The sequence below is a fragment of the Castor canadensis genome, chromosome 4, assembly GCF_047511655.1.
Source record: "Castor canadensis chromosome 4, mCasCan1.hap1v2, whole genome shotgun sequence".
Classification (NCBI taxonomy): Eukaryota; Metazoa; Chordata; class Mammalia; order Rodentia; family Castoridae; genus Castor; species Castor canadensis.
In genome coordinates, this window is record NC_133389.1 from 13,979,741 (window position 1) to 14,001,617 (window position 21,877).

Consider the following 21,877-nt stretch of genomic DNA (forward strand, 5'->3'; position numbering starts at 1 on the left):
TTGAGTTAAGCAATGAATCTTAAGATATGACAACCTAAACATTATGCATAAATTAAAAATTAATAAATTGGACTTCATCAAAATTAAAAATCCTGATTTTGGAGAGGTTTGTTTGTGGTACTTGTGAATGAACCCAGGGTCTTACACAGAAACCCTAATTGTAAAGACATTGTTATTAAACAGAAACCCCAAGACATGAGTTGTGACAAAAAAATTTTATATACATATATCCAATAAAGAATTTGATATCCATAACACAAGAGTTCTCAAAATACAGTAAGAAACCAAATAAAACAAAACAAAAAGCTATAAAATATGCATGAGGAATTTAAAGACATTTCACCAAAGAACTTATGGACAGCAGATAACCACATGAAAAAATGCTGGACACAATGTCATTAGGGAAATACAAACTAAAGCCATGATGAAATATCACCACATATTTAAAATAACATCACTGATTATTCCAAGTTTTGATGAGGATATAGAGTATCTGAAACTCCCATATGTTTTATTGGGAATGTCAAATGATACAACCACTTGGGAAAGAAATCTGAGAGTTTCTTAAAAAGTTAAGTATACACCTTCCATATGTCCTAAACATTCCACTCTTATATAGCCACATAAAAGAAATGAAAGAGTAAGTCCATACAGATGTGTACATGAACATTCATAATAATTTTATTTGCGATAACCTAAATATCTATCAAAATGTAAACAGATAAACAAATTGTGGTATATTTATACAGCAACATGTTACTTAACAACCAAAGGAACTATTAATGCATAAAATGTGGAAAATTTATATAAAAGTCTAGAAAGCACAAATGAATCTATGCTGATGGAAAGGAGATAAGTGGCTGCCTGAGAGGCTAGGGTAAGTGTGGGACAGAATAAGGAGGGGAAGAAAGAAGACTTTTTAAAAGTTCAAGGTGAAACTTCAGGGTATGTTTATATCAAATTGTAATGTTAAATATGTAAACTTTATGATAATTATACCTCAACAAATATATATTTTTAAATAGAGGTAGAAATAGATAAAAATTCACAGATGTACACTTTCCAGGCCTGTGGATTGACTTTTGGCCAAAACCTGCTTTGAAAAGCATAGTTCCTGAAATGAAGGTGCCCTGAGAACACATTGTAGCTTGGTGAAATTTAAGTAAGAACTATAATATCAATGGTTTGTGTAACTGTGAATCAAAGGTTCAGGAGTAACCAGTGTTTAGTCCAACTTATAAATAGATAATTAGGCAGGCAGCAGTTAGTAACAGCATAAATGGAAACCCACAACTTTTTGGAGACCAATTTGGAAATCTCAAAAGGTTTAGAAATTGTATCTTCACAGTAGCATTTTTAGTATTATTTCTTCAAAAATTAACTAAAGATGTCTGCAAATATTGAGGAAGTTCCTAATAGAAGTACATAGTAAATAATACAAATTGTTTATAAAATATAAACAAATTGTATAGTTTCATTCAGTTATTTAAAAGAAATACAGCCATACAGACTATGCACATAAAACTGATGATACAGAAAGACACTCATCTTGAGCAAGGATTATAGTAACGATGGAAAAAAAGGCATAGAAGTTATGATTAACTGGGCTAAAATGCTTATAAATTTAAGTTTGCACACGTAAATTTAGGAATGATCACTATCACTATTAACAGTGATTGCTGGGTTGCAGAATTGCAGATGACTTAAATTTTCTGTGTATTTTTTTATAATTTCTAAATTGTTGCTATGATACAAATTTTTTAGTCAGAAAATATATAGAGGGCCTGTTTCTTAAGTCAAGGATGTGTGTGATCCATGTCTGGGCATACACGCTTAATCAGAGGTATCAGGCTGTCAAGAATTGTTTGGTGTGAAGGTTCTTTGGAGTTTTGCATGTTTCAGAGGCTAGAGAAAGGAAGATAGTGACATGACACATTTCAGAGTTTTGTATCCCACTTCAGTCCTGAAGCTCACTACTGAGCTTCAGTCTAAGGTTTGTGAGGAAAAGTTCTGAAGGGAATGTTTTCATAAGAAACTGTGAGACATGGGACATATATACCAAGTGTGATACTGATGGAGGGAGGCACACATTAAAGCTGTGTGTGAGACTCTGAGTGGCAACAGTATTTATTGTGTAGCGTTCACCCCTGGCTTTATGTGCAGTGAGTCTGGTGTCCCCTGGTGAGTCTGGCAGTTATGGTGAACAGAGCTCGGAGATCACTACAGGATGGAAGAGCACATCAAGGAGTAGGTGATGAATCAATGAAATGTTCCCAATGGACACAGCTTTAAGTCAGGGGGAAGACAATGAGATGTACTCTAAACATGCTAAAACAAGCTTGGACTTCTCACCCCCTAACTCTACACATTCGAAGCCTCAATTGTACTCCATTGCACTGGAACCTTCATTAAAGACATTCAAAAACTACTCACATGTATACACTTTATTTTGGCATTCAAGCCACCATACCAATTTGGCCACATAAAATTAAGGCAAGTGGCAGAAGAAAAGGAGGGCATGTACAGAAATCATGCCTCTTTATGGAGATGCAAACCTGCCACAGAACAAGATGCTGTTGGTCTTGGGGTGCCAGATGAAGAAAAGGAAAGGGTGATCAGCACAAAACCTTGGTTCTACTCTGCAGCTCCTGGTATTCCTGACCACTGCGGTGGCTGCAGCTGCCTCTGTGCCTTCCTCGTTGACCTCCACAAAGCACTTGTGGGCAACTTTGGACACAGGCACATTCTTCTTAGTTGACATTCCAGAGAAGTCAGCCTTGGATTCCTCAAAAGCATCAATCATTCCTAAATTTCGGAGAAAAGACTCCAAGTCATAATTCTCTTCCAGCTTTAACCTGGGGAGGAAAACTTGAGCTTTGCTTTTTGTCATGGTTTTCGGATTCGTCCAGGCTCTGAACTTCTCATATGTAAGTGCTTCTTCCACCTGGAATGACAAAGGATCAAATGTTAAAATCTAGAAGAGAACTGGTGCTCACTGCCCACTTATGACCCCTCTCCATAACATGGAACTAGATGTTGAGTTCTTATCCAAGACAATCACAGATTTTTTCCTTTTATAAACCCATAAAAATTTCCCCCAATTTCTCTTCTTTTCCCTGTCTTATCAAAACAAGATTAAAAGATCTAGAAAATACCTGAAACCAGGAGAATGTTTTGATAAACATGTGCCGAACTCATTTCAAATACAAAAGTCATTTTTGACATTTTAATTTTGAATTTTAATATATTGTAACCAGTTGATTATATTACTATTCATGCTGTACATATTATTGTGAGTGGAGATTGTTTGGAGGAAGACAAAGAGCATGATAGAGCTCTGATTCTTAGACTGACTGCTCAGGGTTGCATCAGTGGCAATTTTTTCAGGGGAAACAAAGCAGAAATCAAGTATCATCTAAACATGAAGGAAGGCATGGCTTCTGGGAGGAGAGAGCAGAAATGGGGATCAACAAGGCTGTTGTTTCTGACGTCCTTGTTTGTCCCCTGCCTTCCTGGAATAGCTTCAAATCCTTTAAGTCTCCATTCTATTTATCCATAAGGAAGAAAGAAGAGAAGGAGAGGGGGTCTTCCACTTGCTTCTTCCCTTCCCTTCATCAATTGATGCCCAGGTGACTACTCCCTTCTTAGGTGGCCATGACAAACTTTGTGAAGCAGTCCTACCCTCACTATCCTGCACATTGTATGCTAGAGCTGGCTCCTATCAACTCTTAAATACTTGGCGGCCTAAAGTAGGCCATGGGAAAAGTATTTACACCATAGGAATCAGAAGAGTTGAAAAATGAGGACTCCCTCCTCCTCTCACAGAGCTGGTTTACCAGCACACTGTTGGTTCTATACCTCCCACCTTACAAATTTCTTTCATCTTTCTTGGACTTTGTGCTTCTTCTGTTATGAAAAGACTTCTCTCTCCTCCTGTCAAAGGTAAATCCCCCACCTGTATATTAAATCTTTGCTATTCAAAGGTCCATAAACCAGCAGCACCTTCTTCACCTAAAATCTTATTGGAAATGCAAAATCTTAAGCCATACTGGACTGAATAAAAATGTGCATTTTAACGAGATCCCAGGACATTCACAGCACATTAATATTTGAAAAGTACAGCCTCTAGCCTTCTTCTAAGACTTTTGTTCAAGAATTATTGGGCTATTAACTAGCCTCTCCCTTCTAATAAAACATACGTTGTTATATTTTTGGAACTATGTTGTATTTCCAAAATACAATTTGGAAAATACGTTGTTATATTTTCTTCTTAGTTTCATCAAAACTTGTCTTCTCCTAGATAAACACTCAACAGAAAGGCATACACATGTTCATCCAGCACTACTTGCAATAACCTATAGTGGAAACTCCTCCAATGCCATCTGGTTGATAGACTTAAAGAAATGAGCTTGGCTGAAATCCAGACACTCAGACTCATTACCCAGGACTTACCACAGCAAGATCAGTGTTTTCATCAGGAAGCAGAATGACCATGCTCAGTTCCTCTTCTGCATAGGGCAGTTCTAGGACTTGCATTTGCACCTCATCTACATACCCCATCTTAAATTTAGCTTCCTTGAACATCATCTGAACTGTTTTTTTCTCCTGGTAAAAAAATAAAATTAAATTACTGGAAAATGAGCACAATTTACTAAAAATAAGATATATCTATCTCATAAAACTCATAGACAAGCATAAGATAATTATTATTTCTGTGAATTTATGCTATCAGATATAAAATCCTCATTAGTATTTCTTAATATTGAGTAGAACGTGCTATGTTCTACTAGCAGTTTTACTAGGTGAGAGAGAAGACTTTGATAAGTGTAGAAGGACATACAACTCTATATTATTTTTGTAACATATTGTGTTTGCTCTTTGGAAAAGATTCATAGAGAAGTATTCCCATGGAGCTTATAATTGAAAATTATTTCCTCAAGCTAAGAGAAGTATTAACTAAAATCCAGTCCTTGGGCTGAAAAGTCTGGTTTGAAAAGATATATAGACCAAAGCAAATTATACTTTTTACTTTGACAAGTTGCCCAGTTATAGAAATAGAATTGGTTTTATGTCTTTGGTTTCCTTGGGGAGGGAACCAAGACAAGATTTAGAAGTCAGCCAGTTTTAAAACATGCATAAAATATATTGTAATTTTCATTGTACAAGGTACTATTATTGGATTGATGGAAGTCAAATTCCAAGTCAAAAACTATTGACCCTAGCCATTATCACATCTAAGAGGGAATGTAGGAAATTGTTTTAAAGTTAGCCTGGACATCTACTAACACTTTTTCTTTTGTTCAGAAATGTATAACCTTGAGTTCTAAGGCAATAAATAGGCATTGCTATCATTGACACAGCAAAAAGGCATCTGGGTAAATATAGACAGTGGTAGTATAAAATCAACATGATTCCAAGGTTTAGGAGAAAATTTTCTTCTACCAAAATCATATGATCAGAAAGGGCAGATGGCCTTGACCAAGGATAAAACAAAAGTATCAATACAAAAATTATTTTAGTTTCTCTCTTCTTACATCTAATTAGAGCTATAGAGGGGAAATTAAATTCACTCAGAAATAGATTAAAAATCAAGATAGTGTTAAAATAAATTATTCATTTTTCTTTCATTATCTTTCCCTATTTACTACTTTAAGAAAGTAGCAGTATATCAAAAATATTTTCCTACCTGGTTAGTTTTAAAGAGCATGCCCCTTGTGTACTTTCTGTCAAATTGCTCATTCCACTTTCCTTTGAAATACATAGCATTCACAAGGACCAGTTTAGTCTGTGGACCAATTGTCCCAGGACCAAGAACGTCTGAAATCTTACCTATAAAGAATATGAGAGGCATTTATGGAGATTTGGGAGAAATAAGCATTCTTTTACAATCCTGTTCACACAAAAAACCAAGACTTGGTTGAGAATCAGGCTGGAAGGCTGGATTCCTGTCTTTCACACACAGTGTAAGCTTCGTCCTTAAGTAACAACCTTTTTCTTTTTCTTTTTGTGAAGGGAGATGGGGGGCAGAGTCTCACTACCTAGCACGGGGTGTCCTCAAACTTGCGATCCTCCCTCAGCCTCCCAAGGGCTGAGATAACAGTTACAAACTACCATGGTCATCTTGAACAACAATCTTCAAACACCTATAGCAGCTGCAGTTCCTGCCCTCATTTTATATAGAGAGAACTTCAGGATCAAAGCATTTGCCTTACTTTTTGCCAAGTTCACATGGGTAGCAAGTGGCTGGACTCTCAACCCTGGCACTATAATAGCTCAAGAGCATTTTAGTTTGGATTAATTTTTAGTTAGGGGAGGTTGTCCTGGTACGTTGGAGGATGTTTAGTCAGCAGTACTTTCCTCAACTGAAGCAATCAAAAATGTCTCCCTTCATTGTCAAATATCTCCAGGGGAGCAAAACCATCCCTAACTAAGAATCACTGCTTTGTGTCAATGTTTAAATCTCATTCTGATAAAGACAGACTTCCAAAGGATGGAGAATAGAGACCTATAAGTGGAAGAAAGCTACCTAAAGGAGTGAATGGAGATGGGTAATTAGAGGATGAAGTAGAAGGATCAAAGTTAAGTTGTCCAGTAAAAGAGGAAAATGTGATCCCAAGGTCCTCTTTAACTCTAATTAATATTCTGGGTAAACATGAGGTTGGTTAGTCTAAGAGAAGAAAGGGTTCAGGAAAGGCAAGTTGTGAAGAAACCTCTCAGGGACTTAGTACTGCTGAGTCAACTGAAGATCAAGAGTCTACTGGACAGATGTACATAAGCATGAGAGGCTCTTCTTCCCAGGCTAATCATTTTTTAGCTTTTATTGTAATTGTGGGCATGGCACACAGTGGGTATGTCATAAGGACTGAGTGGATGAAATACTGAGTGTTTGTTTGGCACATGAAAAAGTGAGTGACAATTCACCCTTTAGAAGTACCTAAACTCCTGTTAACTATTTAGGGTGCTTAAAAGCATCCTAAACATTTTTGGTTGCCACAATTGAGGAAAGTGCCAGTGGCTAAATATCCTACAATGTACCAGGACAGCCCCACCCACCTTCAGTCAAGAACTGGCAGAAGTATTTCTGGAAATATTTGTGTAGGTTGCACAGAGTAATACATTCTCCATGTTAGTGACACATCCAGAATCTGGAGCAAATCTGAAAACAGGTGTAGCCTGAGTCACATTAAAGAGGAAGAAGAGGACTACAGATCAAACTAGCAAACTGTTCTAGTTTCCACAGGGAAGGAACATCTCAACACAAACTGATGTCATATCTAAGCTGCAACCTAATGGAATGTCCTGCCTCAGAGCATGGCAGGAATTACCCCTCATCTACCCAATCCACATAGAAGATAAGCAGGGCCCCAAACAGGAAGCATTTGCCAGGGATTTCCCATCACAGATAAGGAAAGGGTGATCTGACCCTGACATTGTTTATTTTATTTTTTATTCATTTATTCATATGTGCACACATTGTTTGGGCCATTTCTCCCCTCTGCCCTCCCCCACCCGCCCCCTCTCTCTCCCATCTTACTGCCCCTTGCTTCCAGGCACAACCTATTCTTCCCTTTTCTCCAATTTTGTTGAAGAGAAGACATAGCAATAATAAGAAAGAAAAACCGTTTTTGCTAGTTGAGATAAGGATAGATATACTGAGAGATTCCTAGCATTGCTTCCATGCACAAGTGTATTACAACCTGAATTGATTCATCTCTACCTGACCTTTTCACTAGTTCCTGATCACCTTCCCATATGGACTTCTGCCGCTTTAAGGTTACTGTATTAGCTCCTCTGCAGTGGGGACATCAGATACTTTCAAGTTTTGGGTTTCCGACCTATCCCCATACAACATTGCTACATTTTCCATAGCTCTAAAGACCACATATGAAGGAGAACATAAGATTTTTGGTCTTCTGAGCCTGGGTAACCTCACTCAGAATGATGTTATCCAGTTCCATCTATTTACTTGAGAATGATAAGATTTCATTTTTCTTCATGGCTGCAATTGTGTATAAGTTTATAGTATTTTAATCACTACTTTATGATCTGATAAGCCCAAAGGGGGAAAAAGAGTAGAATTGCACTGCTGGCCTGAAAACCTAGCAAACACACCAACAGGCCTCTGGCAATACCCTGGAGATCCTGACCCCGCCCAGCTCTCCTTCTGTCCTCATTCCAAGTCCACCCAAAATAGAACCTCTTACCTTCCGTTTTTTCTGTCACCCAGTTGTTGATGTGTTTTCTGCATGCTTCAGTGTCTTTAGCAAAAGACAACTCCTCCAGACTTGCTTGATAGAACTTCTGACAGGATTCCTTAAAGGTCTACAAACATGAACACTGGGTTTGGCCCTTGAAATTCAGTGAAGCTTCCCTCAACTGTGAAGATGATTTTTTCCTCTTAACATGTTTGTATCAAAAGTGTTCACATAGGTAATTCTTCACATTAACACACATTCATAAAATTATCAGAAATGTGTGGACCTCCTACTCTGTGCCCAGCTCCCTCACATCTGTAGGTACAGATATAGCAGCGTAACATATATATGTTGTCGCCGCCCTTGAGACAAACAGCCCAGGAACATCCTTATCTAACACATCTGACTCTGTGGATTTCTCTGGTTCCCTCACTAAACAGCGTTACTCTCTTTTACTTATTTTTGTATTACCAGTACCAATCACAGTGTCTGAAATATTTGTTGAATGACAGAGAGGTTTCTTAGTAGAGCTAGATAATTAAGAACTCATAGATCTATAAGCAGACAGACAAAGAAATGGCATTTTAGGACTGGAATATAATGGTTAGTTGGAAAAAATGAAGTGCAAGTAAAGTCATTGGGAGTAGAATGTAACAGGTCTGGATCACAGTGTGTGCATGTGAGCCCATGTATGTAAACACGCATGGGCACATGTGTGCTATGTGTATGAATGTGTGTGTGCATACATGTATATTTGTGTAGCGTGCATGTGAGTGTGTCTGTATGTCAGGGAAGTTGTAAAGTAACTTAGGATCAAATCAAGAAAGGACTCTGCCTAACACAGGACCTAAGTAACTTATCCCACAAAAATCTGTTTTCAGGACTGGGAGAGTAGCTCAAGTGAGTGTCTGCCTGCCAAGTGCAAGGGCCTGAGTTCAAACCCCAGTAATGAAAAAAGAATCTGTCTTCAGATAAATAATATGCCTGGCAATTAGCTCCCATCCTCTGACCATTCTAACTTATCAAATATTTAAGAGCCACACAAGTGAGAAAGGTGCTGGTTCTTCTTGTCCCCAATATTCAAAGATCAGGCTGATGTCTAATAATGAGCATTGACTCAACAGGAGAATGCTGGGATCCAGAGTCATCTCCATGGTAGGTAAGCCCAGAGCAGACAACTTCTAGGGGATAGCACCCAACAGTAGCCAGAACAGGGATACAGCTGAGAACCCTTGGAACTCACAGGAAATAAGATGGCCAAGCTTGCTCCATTCATTTCACTAACCTTAAGATCGTATCATCTTCATATTAGGTGGTATAATTTTTTGACCTCACTTACTATGTTTATGGCAGTAAGTACCTTTGGAATTATACACTGAAGTATGAATAGTTTCATTTTAGAAAGACTCTATTCTGTTAGTGGTGTGTGTTTGTGAGACAAACATGAAGGCTGGACAGGACTCAGAAAGACAAAGTAAGGAGCAATTAATAATAATGTGGGAGACACAGCAAGTCTGAACCCAAGTAATGCCAGTGGTAATTCAGAAGGTAGAGTAAATTTAAGAGGCATTGAGAGGTTGTCTCAGCAGGAACCAGCCCAATAAGCAGAGGCTGGTTAGGGAGGAGTTGTACACCTTGGATAATGTCATTCAGGGATGGGGGGGATCAAGATGGAGAGGTTTAGGTGCAGGAAGATGAGTACACTGACACTGACTTCAGGAGAAATGTATCAAAAATGAATTTTTAAAAGCACATAATTCAGAAATAATCATAAAATTCAAAATTATAAATTCTGAAGTGTAATTTTAAGCGTATTTTATGTGCTTCATTCATTCTTTTGCTCATCTGTAGTTGTAATTTCTAGCCTATTTTCAACTTCATTTCATCAATGTGTCACAACTACTTACTGAAAGGAAATCACACGTTTCTTCTCCAAAGAGTCGGCTGGCGGTTCTAAGTAAGCACTGAGTGCCAGTTTTGTTGACTTCAGTGAGCAGCGACTGGAAACTTTGGTGAATATCTCCACCTCTGTCCAAGCAAAGTGCCTGGGAACAGAAGAGCACCTGACTTTAACATGACCACTATCCCACCCCCAGTGAGATATTTCCAAACAACCCTCTGGCTGAAAAGGCAGAAAGGCCTCTATTTTAAAAGGAGTTTGGTCTAATTGTCTTGAGATTTTCAACTTAGCACTGCTAACATTTTGGACCAAATGTTTTGCAGCATTTCTAGCCTCTACCACTAGATGTCAGGAGCACATCTCTGATGTGAGAACTAAAAGGCTCCAGCCCTTACCAAGGGTCTCCAGGTATACTCTAGGGACAAAATGCCCACCTAGGTGGGAACACCCAGATTTGTCCATACCAGAGAGGAAGCATGCAATAACTCAGGAGGAAGACAGAACACAGACACACACACACACACACACACACACACACACACACAAAACAGCTGGGGTGAATCTAATATGAATGCAAAAAAGAACAGAAATAAAACTAAAAATGTTTCATCTGAGTCTCCAGATGAAAGTTCTCCGGACCAGAAGTTCATTCACACAGTTGCACATCTATCTAAAACATAATGTTAGCAAAAGTTCGAAATATAACAAGGTTTAATTTTTTTTCTTACCTCTGTCTGGGGAAGGAATATAGTTTACCTTATCTATCAAAGGTGTGATTTCACCACAGAATGTTTGATTATTTTATCTAGAGAAATAATTTTATAACTTGATGTCTCCCGTAAACATTAGAGATGATCCATCCTGCAGGATTTGCCTTTCTGCCCATGTTGGCATCACCACGGTGTCCCTCCTTCTGCCCTCTGGCTTTCACCAGCGGGCTGAAGGTAGAAGGAATCAAAAGAGAAACCCACCTTTGCACTTCTTTCCTGACAGATGTGCATACCTGTGACATCTGGGATGCTGTGTTTCCTTTTGCCCCCATGAAGACCATGGCCAGGGCAGAGGAGATGCTCAGGGGGCAGAAGAATACATTTTGTGACTTGTCTTCTTCACCCAATATTTTTAATAAGCGGATGGCAAAAGAGCCATTTGCTTCACAGAGATCATCCATCTGGGACGGTCTGAACCAAAAACACAGCACAGAAGCACATCAGTCAAGTCCCTCTGTAGTCCTATGGTCATCAGTGTCCCCGTTAGCAGACATTAGGTATGCTAGTTGAATAATTAGAGCCCCAAAGATATCCACTCCCTGCCCCTGAGTCCTGTGAATTCATTTTCTTATCTGGCCATAGGGACCTTGTAAATATAATTGAGTTACAGATTTTAGATGAGGTCATTGTCTACAGTGTCCAGGTCATTGTAATGGAATCACAAGCATTCTCACAAAAGAGAGGCAATAGGGTCAGAGTCAGGAGATACAAGGACAGAAGTAGAGGTCAGAGTGATGGGAGGTCACTGAACAGGGAACGTGGCTACCTGGAAAGGCCATGAAAATATATTACTTCCTGGAGCCTCCAGGAAGAAGACAAAAACAAAACTTTGCTATACCATTTTGAATTTATGACCTCCAGAACTATAGAATAAATTCATGTTGTTTGCAGTCACTAAATTTGTGGGAAAGTAGTACAGTACCCATAGGAAACCAAGACACTCTCCCCCCACCCAAAAATTGCCAAATACTGTCAGATGACTGGTACCACTCTTCAAACCAGGAGCTCATACACCCTCCAAGACTTACTTAATCCTTCCCTTAGAGTAACACCATCCACCATGGCTCGTTGCCAGGCAATATTCTCATTTGATCCCAACAATAACGTGTCAAGGTCAGCAGCCATTACTTCACTTAGGGATGTGGAGACTGAGCTGTGTAAAAAAAGGTCTTCCCAGATCCCTCAAGAAGTCACTGATGGCTATGCCCACAGTTTGATTCCAGAACCTGAATTCTTTACCATCACACTAGCTCCCCTATAGGACCCTATTGCTGCAAGCTTTCCTGGCATCTTTGACATTTTAAAGCCTGTTTTAAGAATCACAAATCCCTATAAATAAAAAACGCGTTTCTGTCATCATGCTATGTCAAAATGGCTGGATAGAGCCCATGGAATGCGAAGGTGTGTTTGCTCTGACCTAAAACATGGGCTACTAGGAAGACAAAATATTTACTTTGAATCAGGATAATTCCAGAAAGATGCAACATTTTCCAGAACAGCTGCTGAAACGAGGTGGGAAGAGTTGCAAAGAGAGTCCACATAAAATATATAACATTTACTTCATATAAAATCTGAAGCCTATATCTGAAATCATAGGGTGAGCACTGAATTAGATGCACTGATTTTGGATCTGTTTTGAACAGGGCGGTGGTAATTTTCCCCTCAGTTTAACTAAATCTTAATCAAGCTAAAGTTGACTAAACAAACTGAACAGACTTTTATCTGCCTCTACAGACTTTTATCTGCCTCTAGGTCCTCACCTCCCTTTCCTTAAAGCTTTTACTTTAGAAAACAAGTAGTTGTTAATTTGTTCTGTGCCCCTTCATGATGTAAATCTCCAGCCTCTTGTCAGTTTTATAACCCCAAGGACCTCTGGGGCCATCCCTTTGAAATGTAGCCATCAAGGGAGCTAGAGCCCCTGTGAACCAATGATTGTGAGGTTAGCAAATTATTAGCAAATTATCATGTCTTCAATTAATTAGCTGTATTTTTCTTAAACCTTATAGAAACCTGGGATATTATTCCATAAAGCATTACAATTCATCAATTGATTTCATTTTCCCAGAGTTTCTTAGCTCTTGTATTTGAGGCATTTTGAAATAACAGGATGAAACACTGCTTATAATCCCATGACCCTACAAGGCATTTTTTTCATTATTTTTATCCTTTTTTCATATGCATGTATATTTTGAACTCAAAAATTTTAAAGCCAAATAAGAAAACATATGTCCCAAGTTGAAAAATTAGTATTAAGCAGAGTTAGAAGTGCTGGAAACTCTACCTAGAGATAAGAATCATCATGCCTTTGTTCATTTCTATAAACAACTGGATCATTTTATGATCCTCCTCCTTTCTGTTTCCCAGTGGTCTTCAAAGTGCCTCCCACAGCAGCTCTGAAACAGTGTTTCATTAGGGCAGGTTTTGGGAGTGGATGAGATTAGGGCATGGAGAATTATGATGTCAACCAGAGCATTTCCACTACTGAAGATTTTGTTTAAAGCTTCCTTCCAAGAGATTTTGAGAGAGGATCTGTGTATTTCTTAAAGTTTGGTTATAGCTCAAAAAGTGCAAAATCAACAGCTCAAAAATATAAATTCTTTATAAGTTTCAGATTAATGTATCAAAATATACACCAAGAAAATATAATGGTGACATATTTTGCAGATCAGTACACTAGAATTAATAGGTTATTTTACTACAGAAAGCAATGGAAAGTTCCATATTATCCTCACATTATAAAATCTCTCCAGAAATGGTGCTAAAGATGGCAGATATTGGAAGGAGTTGCTTTCTGCTGTGGGAAAGTCTCTAGCAGAGCAGGGTCCAGCCTGCCTCTGGTCCCACACATCCTTCCTTTCCATTTCAGGCAGAAAGCAAAATTCAAGCTTCATAAAATTGGGCCCATCAGCAGGTGGCATCAAAGAAACATAAAGAAGGAAAAAAGTAGGTACACTGAGAATGACAGAAACACAAATAAATTTAGATTTGATCCTTCCATGGATGAGAACTTTGGATTCAAAGTGAGCAAGTCAAGAACTTATGTTGATCTGTGTGTGTGTGTGTGTGTGTGTGTGTGTGTGTGTGTGTGTGTGTGATCATCTTGCCTGGACAGGCATGGGAAAAGAAGTAAACTATTGCACCAATCTCAACTTTACATGCTAATTGCTCTAAACTGAAACTCTTACTTCTCTTTTTTTCCATCCTAACTCTTCCTTAACCTCACTTCCTCACCTTTCCTCTTGAACACCCAGATCAGTAGCACAGTATTTTCCACCAAGGGCACTTCCAGTGCTGCTCCTAATCACCCCAACAGTTAGGAAGGGACAGGAACCAGGTGACAGAATGACTCTTTCCACATTTTCCTGGGGCTCATTTGTCTATTAAAGCTTTTTGAGAGGGTTGGAACTTTAATGAAGCTTGCCCAATAAAATGGAATTAGTTTTAATATAACACAAAATAATACCTTTAAGCACCAGTCACAATTAGACTGTCGCAAAAACAGTTCTGATTTTCTAGCTGGTAAAATGAATTTGCATTAAACGAATTTTCCTTTTACACGTGAACAAATAAGGACAAGAACAGTTAAATACTGTCCTCAGGACTCTTAGAAAAAATGACTGCCTCAAAAGCAAGCTTTCTGCTCCTAGATGTGTGATATTAGGCTCTTCCTGGGAGCCTTGAACACCTGAGAACTTTACACTCTCTCCCTATACACACATCCAAAATCCAGTGTATTAAAAAAGCATTTGTGTAGCACTCTTCTTATATATTTGGGGAGAAGAAAATAAAAAATAAATGCCGTAGAGCTGGGCTTGTAGCTCAAGTGGTAGACTGCCTGCTTCGCAAGTATGAGGCCCTGAGTTCAAACCTCAGTACTACCAAAAAAAAAGATATTTACTGTTTAAAAAATAAATGCCATAATTTCTAACCAGGAGCTTGCACACTTAGGGGAGACATGCACACTGATATTCATGTGCAGATAATCTATAGCATGCTAAGGAACCCTACAAAAAAGTAAAACAAATTCCCAATAGAAACTTGGGAAGAGTTCTGAAGAAGCTGGCTCCAAAAAGTTGGGCAGGTATTCTGAAGGTGGGGGACGGGGGAATTTTAGGCTGAGAGACTGGCAGGTGCCAAGAATGTGGAAGAAAGGGTATGTTGTGTGAGGGCCAGGGGCTGGTGTGGGTTCCTGTAAGATATGGAAGTGAGACAAGTGGGCCTCTTGGGCCAGGTTTAGGAGTCTGAACTTGAGCCACGGTTGGAAAGCCAGATCCCATTTTTTGAACAAATGCCTTACGTGAGTATGAGGTTGTTGTCTGAGTGAGGTGGCTCACTAGTTGGTGTGGAAGGGGCTGGAGAACCTGGTGGTAGGGCATCACCATGGAGCTGTGATTGTGGATGCGGAGGAAACACCTGAGCTGCCAAAGTGGAAGACAGAATTGACAGGCAAAATGCTTGCAAAGGGAAGGAGTAGGAGAGGTCGAGTATCCTCCTGCCACTCCCAGCTAAGTTCATAATTAGGGCCACGAACCATAGGACGTTTATATGAGGAGCCAGCTTGGAATGGGGAAGATGATGCATTCCATCTGCGATGTGTGGAGCATACCCTTGCAACTTAGCCTGTAAAAGAGACAGCCAAGGGGCGTCTGGAAATACAGTAGGGTGTAAGATAAGCTGACGTTCTACAGCAAGAGGTGGGAGCCATCAGCATCCTGATTCCAGGAGATTCCATGTGAACGGATGAGATCAGTAGGAATAAATGGGTAGTGGAGGCACAAGAGGAGAAATCCACCCAGTTCCAGGGAAATCTCAATATATTGAGGTAGTAGAAGGAAGAAAAAAAGGTACTGCAACCCAGCAATCGGGGAGAACTGCTTGTAGAGAAGACAGCACGGGAAGCTAAAGGGCCGGAAAGCCAAGGTCGCGGGGGGCGCCCTCAGCCCTGCAGTCCAGCAGGGGCCAGAGGGACTAGGCCTATGTGGGAAATGAGGAACTAATTAAAGTAACTAAAGGAACTGCTGTGTCTACAAGTTGAGGGGAATCAATGAAAAAGAAAAGATGACAGGAAGGAAGGGAAGGGAAGCAGGGAGGGAGGAAGAAAAAGGAGCGAGGAAAGACCGGGAGAGTAAAGGAAGGTGGAGAGAAGGGAGATGGGAGGGATGCTGTATGGCGGAGGGAACAGGCCTTTGTACAGCACGTAGCATGGCCTGGCCCCAGCTCCGCCCTGGAACTTGCTGCCCAGGGCTCCACAGAAATCGCAGGAAAGTCACAAGTCGCGCCCAGTCTTCCTGTGCCCAGGCTCCCACTGTACCCCCAAACTTTCCACCAACCCACCTTGAGCAAGGAAACCACCCCTCCCCTCTGCGGGGAGAGACTGCGCAGCCGCGAGGGTAGGAGGGCCGGGGCGCAGCCCTCCCCTCCCGCCCCCCGGAGGGTCTGCGCCGCCCTCGCGGCCCGGGACCTGCGCCGAGGATCCGCGTGCGCTCTTGCGCCCGCCCTCCACCCCGCGCGCCTGGTCCTGGGTGAGCCCAGCTGCCCCTCAGCCCTCCTTCCCGGCCACCTCCCGCCTCGTTCTTCTTGCCTCCTCCCTTTCCTCCGTCTGGGCCCTGCTCCTGGGCCTCCCTCCCCTCCCTCTCTCCCGCGCTCCACCGCGCAGGACCGCAGGGGCTCTGCATGGGAACCTGAGCACTCCAAGTGCCTCTCCAGCCGCGTACCTGGGAGATTCCCACCCGGGCGGCGGCGGCGGCGGCGGCGGCGGCTGCGCTTCTGCTATTCCCGCTCCGTGGAAGCTTCACGTCCGCCTAGATCCAGGGCGAGGCTTCCGGCAGATGACTCAGAGCAGTCCGATTGCACGGGACAGTGCAGTCCTCCACGCAGACACCCAGATCTGGACCTGGGAGGAGCCCGAGCCTTGCAGCGCCGCCTCCTGCCCTGACTGAGGCCCGTGACCTGCAGAGGGGTATTTCAGTGCCTAGTCCTCTGAGGGTGGTGGTGGGCGGCTTCGCCCAAAAGGGATGGCTTGTTTTCCCGGGTCAGCACTTGGATTGTTAGTGTTTGGTGTGGGTATGGGAGAACACCCTCAAAGACTCTTTGGAAAAAAAAAAAAATGTTCGTTTGTTTTTTTTTTTCAGCACTGGAGCTTGAACTCAGGGCCTTCACCTTGAGCCACTCCACAAGCCCTATTTCTGTGAAGAGTTTTTCCAGATAGGGTCTCCGCGAACTATGTGTTCGGACTGGCTTGGAACCTTGATCCCCCTGATCTCTGCCTCCCTGAGTAGCTAGGATTACAGGAGTGAGCCGCCATCACCCAGCTCTTGGTCAGTTTTGCTTCATTTTAAGTTTCCCAAAGTTTTCCATGGGCATTTTGACTGGGTGGGATGTCCTATGCATCATTTGGGAAAATTCCTTCCTTCCCCAGGTTTTGCTTACCATCCAGAAACATTGCCTTTGTGCTGTATTGCAGTGTTATATTCCTGAGTAACTTTGCAGGTGTTTTTCACTTCACATTTCACTTTGCATTGTATTTTTCTAATTGGTTATTGCTCTTACATAAGAATATTTTTAAAAATTATGTTTGTGTAAGTCTACCTCACTGAATGTTCTTGATTTTCAATAACTTTTGGGTTTAGTTCTGTTTGTGCTGAAAGTATATCATCGACAAATAGTTTTATTTCTTTCTGGAAAAAACAAGTTGCAACTTCTAAAATTAACTAAAAGCAAGGAGATGTTGCTCAAGTCAGGATTCCAAACAGTTTTGACCCCTCATCAACTCAGAGTTCCAGATGATTCTTCGTGAATTTAAATGTGATAATAGATAAGTACTAATCTAGCTTGAAGGCTGTCAAAAAAACCAGAAATTGAAAAGAATGAGGGAGAAAAGCCTTTTTTTTAAGAAATACACATGCTTCTACCACAAAAATTATTTAAAGATTTAAGTTGAGCAATGGAAGTGAAATATGTATGTGCTTGTTACCTCAGTTTGGTGCTTTGAAATTCAGTACTCCTGAGATCTGGTTTTAAGTTTGGCTTATTTCTAAATTTGGACTGATCATGGAGCACAAGCTTCTCAAGGGAATGAGTTGATTAAAATGCAATAAAGGCAGGATGGGTTGTCCTTACTAAACCCTGACTCTTGGTTTTTCACTTTCCAAAACTGAAGGTTATGGGTTAAACTCCAAGTTAAAATCTATCTTTTTGAATCCTACTTGTTTTTGCAAACCAATGTTCTTAAATTTTGTACTTTAAGCAATATGTAACAGCCTGAAGCCCACCAAACTGTTTTTAGGAAAAGCTAGACATTTGCCTTTCAAGTTCCTAAGTGTCCACTAGGAAAGTTCTAACATCTTTTTAGCAATAAAATCATATACTCATGGGGAAAGATCTGAGCAGTTGTTTTGAAAGGATCACTTCAGACTCTCAAAAAGCATTTAAATTCTTATTCATGGATGTGATGTACCTTTACCTGCAAGTCAATCAATTCAGTTATTTTCAAGAGTATTTGGTAGGTATTCTGCATCATCACAGAAAAGGTCAACACGTTTGGGACAGTAGCCTTTTAAAAAAGAAAAAATACATTCAAGTATGTAATTAACTCCCTTTAAAAAACAGTCTTGCATGCTTCCTTGTTTTTCAAGATACTGATGGCTGCTGTACTACTTATTACGAAGCATTATAAAGGTTCTGCAATTTAAAGTTCCTGGTTGTTGCTTTTAACATCCAGTGATACCATATAGCACAATACTTGGCTGAGAGCGAACCTGTGAGGCTGCTTCTCTCTACCCTGTTCATAATGAAAAAGTGCTTCTCCGTGCCTATGTAGAGGTTCACATTGTCAAACTACAGTTCAAAATCGAGTACCCCTGATTGCAAAGTCTGCATGGCTCTCCTTCCAGAGAAGAACTGGAAAGGTTAAGTAGCAATTAGACACATAATTTTTTACAGTGAAACGGGATAATTTTCAAGATCATTCTTTGCCTTTAAGGCTCATATTGGACCCATAGTTTTCAGAGGGTCCTAGACTATCCTAAAGGAATCTTAGCTCTCACATGTCTTTGAACACGAATAAAGAGCTCACAGGAACTAGTTATCATGGTCTCAAAGCAGGTAGCAGTGAAGTGAAGCCCTTATTCTGAAACACACGCACCTCTAAACTTTCCTCTTTCCTCTTCAATGGAGGCAGAGTCAGCTCTCCCTTCTGTTTTGGGTGAAAAATAGACCTCCTCCCCCCCAGGACATAGCTCTATTAGTCACTTTCACTCCTGTATTGTTACTTTTCTCACTATTTTGGCATCTTCTTATCTCACATATTCTCAGTATTTCCCATATTAAAACAATTCACCACACTTTCTTTGCTTTCTGTGCCTTGGACTACCACACTCCTTTTTCATCCTTCTATTCAGTCAAGTTTCTAAAAAGGAAAAACTATGAATTGACTGTCATCTTTTTCTCACATTTGGTTCACTCTTCCCTGACCTCCACCCAACCTCCTCTAAAAGTGCTCCTGCTAAGGTCACTAAGCACCTGCTAATTGCCATGGCCAGGTCTTATTTCATTCTATTTACTGGCACCCTTTCACTTTTTGTCCTTCCCAGAATCCTAAACACCTTTCTTTCCAGGTTTCTTTGTTTCATTTCCCTATTCCTTCTCTTTCTTTCTAAGCCCTCTTTTGTTTGTATGACAATATGTTCTTATATGACTACAGCTATACCTGTAAGTTCATGTTTCAAGTTTTTGCTGATTTCTTCCAAATCTCTGGCCTGTCTCTTGAGCACTAGACATTTCATATAACTAAATACCAAAAATCCCATCATTTATATCATCTTTGTGTTTCTCCCAGCCATACTCTTTCTCACCCCTTCTCAACTGCGTGCCATACTTGAAAAAATAAAACTGCAGAGACAATAAAAAGATTAGTAAGCCATCATGATGGAAGCCTATACTACCAGCACTTTGGAAGCTGAGGCAGAAGGATCTTTAGTTCAAGGCCAGCCTGTAGTAAGTATTGAGACCCTGTGTCATTAAAAAAAAAAAAACAGTAACTGTTGGGTGTTGGGAATGAGCAGAACTGGTGGAACACAGAGGATTAATGGGCCACTCTGACTGCCACTATACTGCTTGATCCATATGACTACACATTTGTCCACAGCCACAGGACATACACCAAGAGTGAGCTTTAATGTCAACTATGATCTTTGAGTGATGTGTCCAAAAATTCACTAGACCCCCATCTCACGTGCTGACATGTGCCTGTGATCCCAGCTATAGTGGAAGAGAAGACTAGTAGAATCACAGTCCAGGTGGCTGAGGCAAAAACCAAGATCTTATCTCAAAAATAACCAGAGCTTTAGGGGGGGAGGCATGGCTCAAGTGATAGAGCACCTGCCTACCAGCATGAAGCTCTGAGTTCAAACCCTACTACCTCCAAAATTTTTGCTTAACTCTTTATTGCCTCCACATTCTTTTATGGAAAACAAGGAAGCAGCAATAGCTACACCTCACAGTGTAACTGGGAGTAATATATGAATTACCACTAAACCCGTTTGAGGTAACTTGATCGAATTCTCAGTATACTTCAGGTACTGTGCTAATTGATCTGTGTACATCATGCCTTTACTTAGTCTTCCCATAATTCATGCTTTGCAATTTGTCTATCTCTTCTTGTTTATCCATTATTTAGATTTTTTCTCTCAATCAAATAAAATGGTCTAAAAGCAAAATGTCTACTAACATATTGATGACTTGCACTACCCCTCCATCACCCATCAAACTTGTAATCACAATCAACAGTTTTATGCTATTTTAAGTTACCACTGTATGAGACTTGGGTACACTAAGTGAGCATCTAATTACATACTGCTTTATATTGTGTTCCTGGAACACAAAATTAATGAGAATAATTTATGCATTTCTCACCATTTTATCTTATATCCTAAGATTTGAAATAAATGTGAAATATTCATGTTTTTCTTAATTCTCCTCCCAAAACGTAAAAAAAAGAAAATCAGGCAACCCTTGGTGTTTGCTGCATATTTGAGGAACTAACCTAAGACTGATGAAAATAAGTAAAAAAGTACAGTCACATTAACATGTATAAGATTTACAAATATATGGCATTTACTTGATCACTTTTCATTTATATCATTCGTTCTGAAACAATTAGAGTTTAAAATAAGTTTGAAAAATAATAAAATAATCAAATAAAACAATAATATTGATATCCATAACATGTAAATAATTCTTACAAAACAACAAGAAAAAAGCACAGAGTCTTGTAGAAAACATGTGCAGGGTACAGGTATAGGAAATTCATGGAAAATATGTAAATAATTGATAAACACAAGGAAAGCTGTTCAACCACATAGTAATGAAAAATCAGAAAGGGTAACATAAGCAGCGATGCTGATGGTGAGCTGGATGAACAATTGTAGAAATACCTCTGTGGGACATAAAAGACTACATCATTGTGAAAAGCAAATTGACAATGGCTAATACAGCCTAAATCTTCATGCCCTTCCTCCCTTCAAAATCCATCTTAGAGAGTAACATACACCCATATGCACAGAACCATACAAGGAACATTACTGTTTATAATGGCATAGATTAGGTACAACCCTAAAAGCCCACCAAAGGGAGAATATTATACAAGGGTAAAAAAGAGTGATGTTAGATAGACATTTACTGAGATACATGGAATTGGAGATATATTGTGAATTGAAAAGAAATGTTACACAAATTAGTATGATATAATGTATATACAATACCATTATATATGTATGACACACATATATGCATGTGTGTATATAAACAAATAAATATATATATATATATATATAGAGAGAGAGAGAGAGAGAGAGAGAGAATCCACAAAGAAAAATTCTGTTTGCTCAAAAGGATACACAATAAATCCGTGACAGCTCTTCCACTGATAACAGAAGTAATGGGTTTGGAAAGAGGTGATGAGGACTCTTGTCTACTTAATTTCATTGACTTATAACAAGAACTTACTGGAGAAG

General features: G+C 39.9%; 2 protein-coding genes across 2 annotated transcripts; one reads left to right on the forward strand and one right to left on the reverse strand.

Annotated features, from left to right (window-relative positions):
• Positions 1–200: 200 nt before the first annotated feature.
• On the reverse strand, positions 201–16,719 carry LOC109697067 (serpin B8). The gene is made up of 7 exons (XM_020180447.2): positions 16,580–16,719; positions 11,099–11,276; positions 10,103–10,240; positions 8,205–8,322; positions 5,687–5,829; positions 4,453–4,605; positions 201–2,944 (listed from the first exon to the last, which is right to left on the reverse strand). Exons 2-7 carry the CDS (start codon positions 11,264–11,266, stop codon positions 2,540–2,542), a joined length of 1,125 nt encoding a protein of 374 aa, XP_020036036.1. The 5' UTR covers positions 11,267–11,276; positions 16,580–16,719; the 3' UTR covers positions 201–2,539.
• LOC141422433 (uncharacterized) lies at positions 15,457–21,280 on the forward strand. Its single transcript, XM_074069579.1, has 3 exons — positions 15,457–15,529; positions 16,206–16,824; positions 16,997–21,280. Exons 1-2 carry the CDS (start codon positions 15,457–15,459, stop codon positions 16,802–16,804), a joined length of 672 nt encoding a protein of 223 aa, XP_073925680.1. The 3' UTR covers positions 16,805–16,824; positions 16,997–21,280.
• The last annotated feature ends 597 nt before the right edge of the window (positions 21,281–21,877 follow it).

Coding starts and splice junctions, on each gene's coding strand:
- LOC109697067 (XM_020180447.2), bottom strand. CDS start 11,266: ATGGATGATCTCTGTGAAGCAAATGGCTCTTTTGCCATCCGCTTATTA. Junction 10,241..11,098: donor CAGCATCCCAGATGTCACAG/GTATGCACATCT, acceptor TTCTGTTCCCAG/GCACTTTGCTTGGACAGAGG. Junction 4,606..5,686: donor TGCTCTTTAAAACTAACCAG/GTAGGAAAATAT, acceptor TTTTTTTACCAG/GAGAAAAAAACAGTTCAGAT.
- LOC141422433 (XM_074069579.1), top strand. CDS start 15,457: ATGTGTGGAGCATACCCTTGCAACTTAGCCTGTAAAAGAGACAGCCAA. Junction 15,530..16,205: donor GTCTGGAAATACAGTAGGGT/GTAAGATAAGCT, acceptor ACCCACCTTGAG/CAAGGAAACCACCCCTCCCC.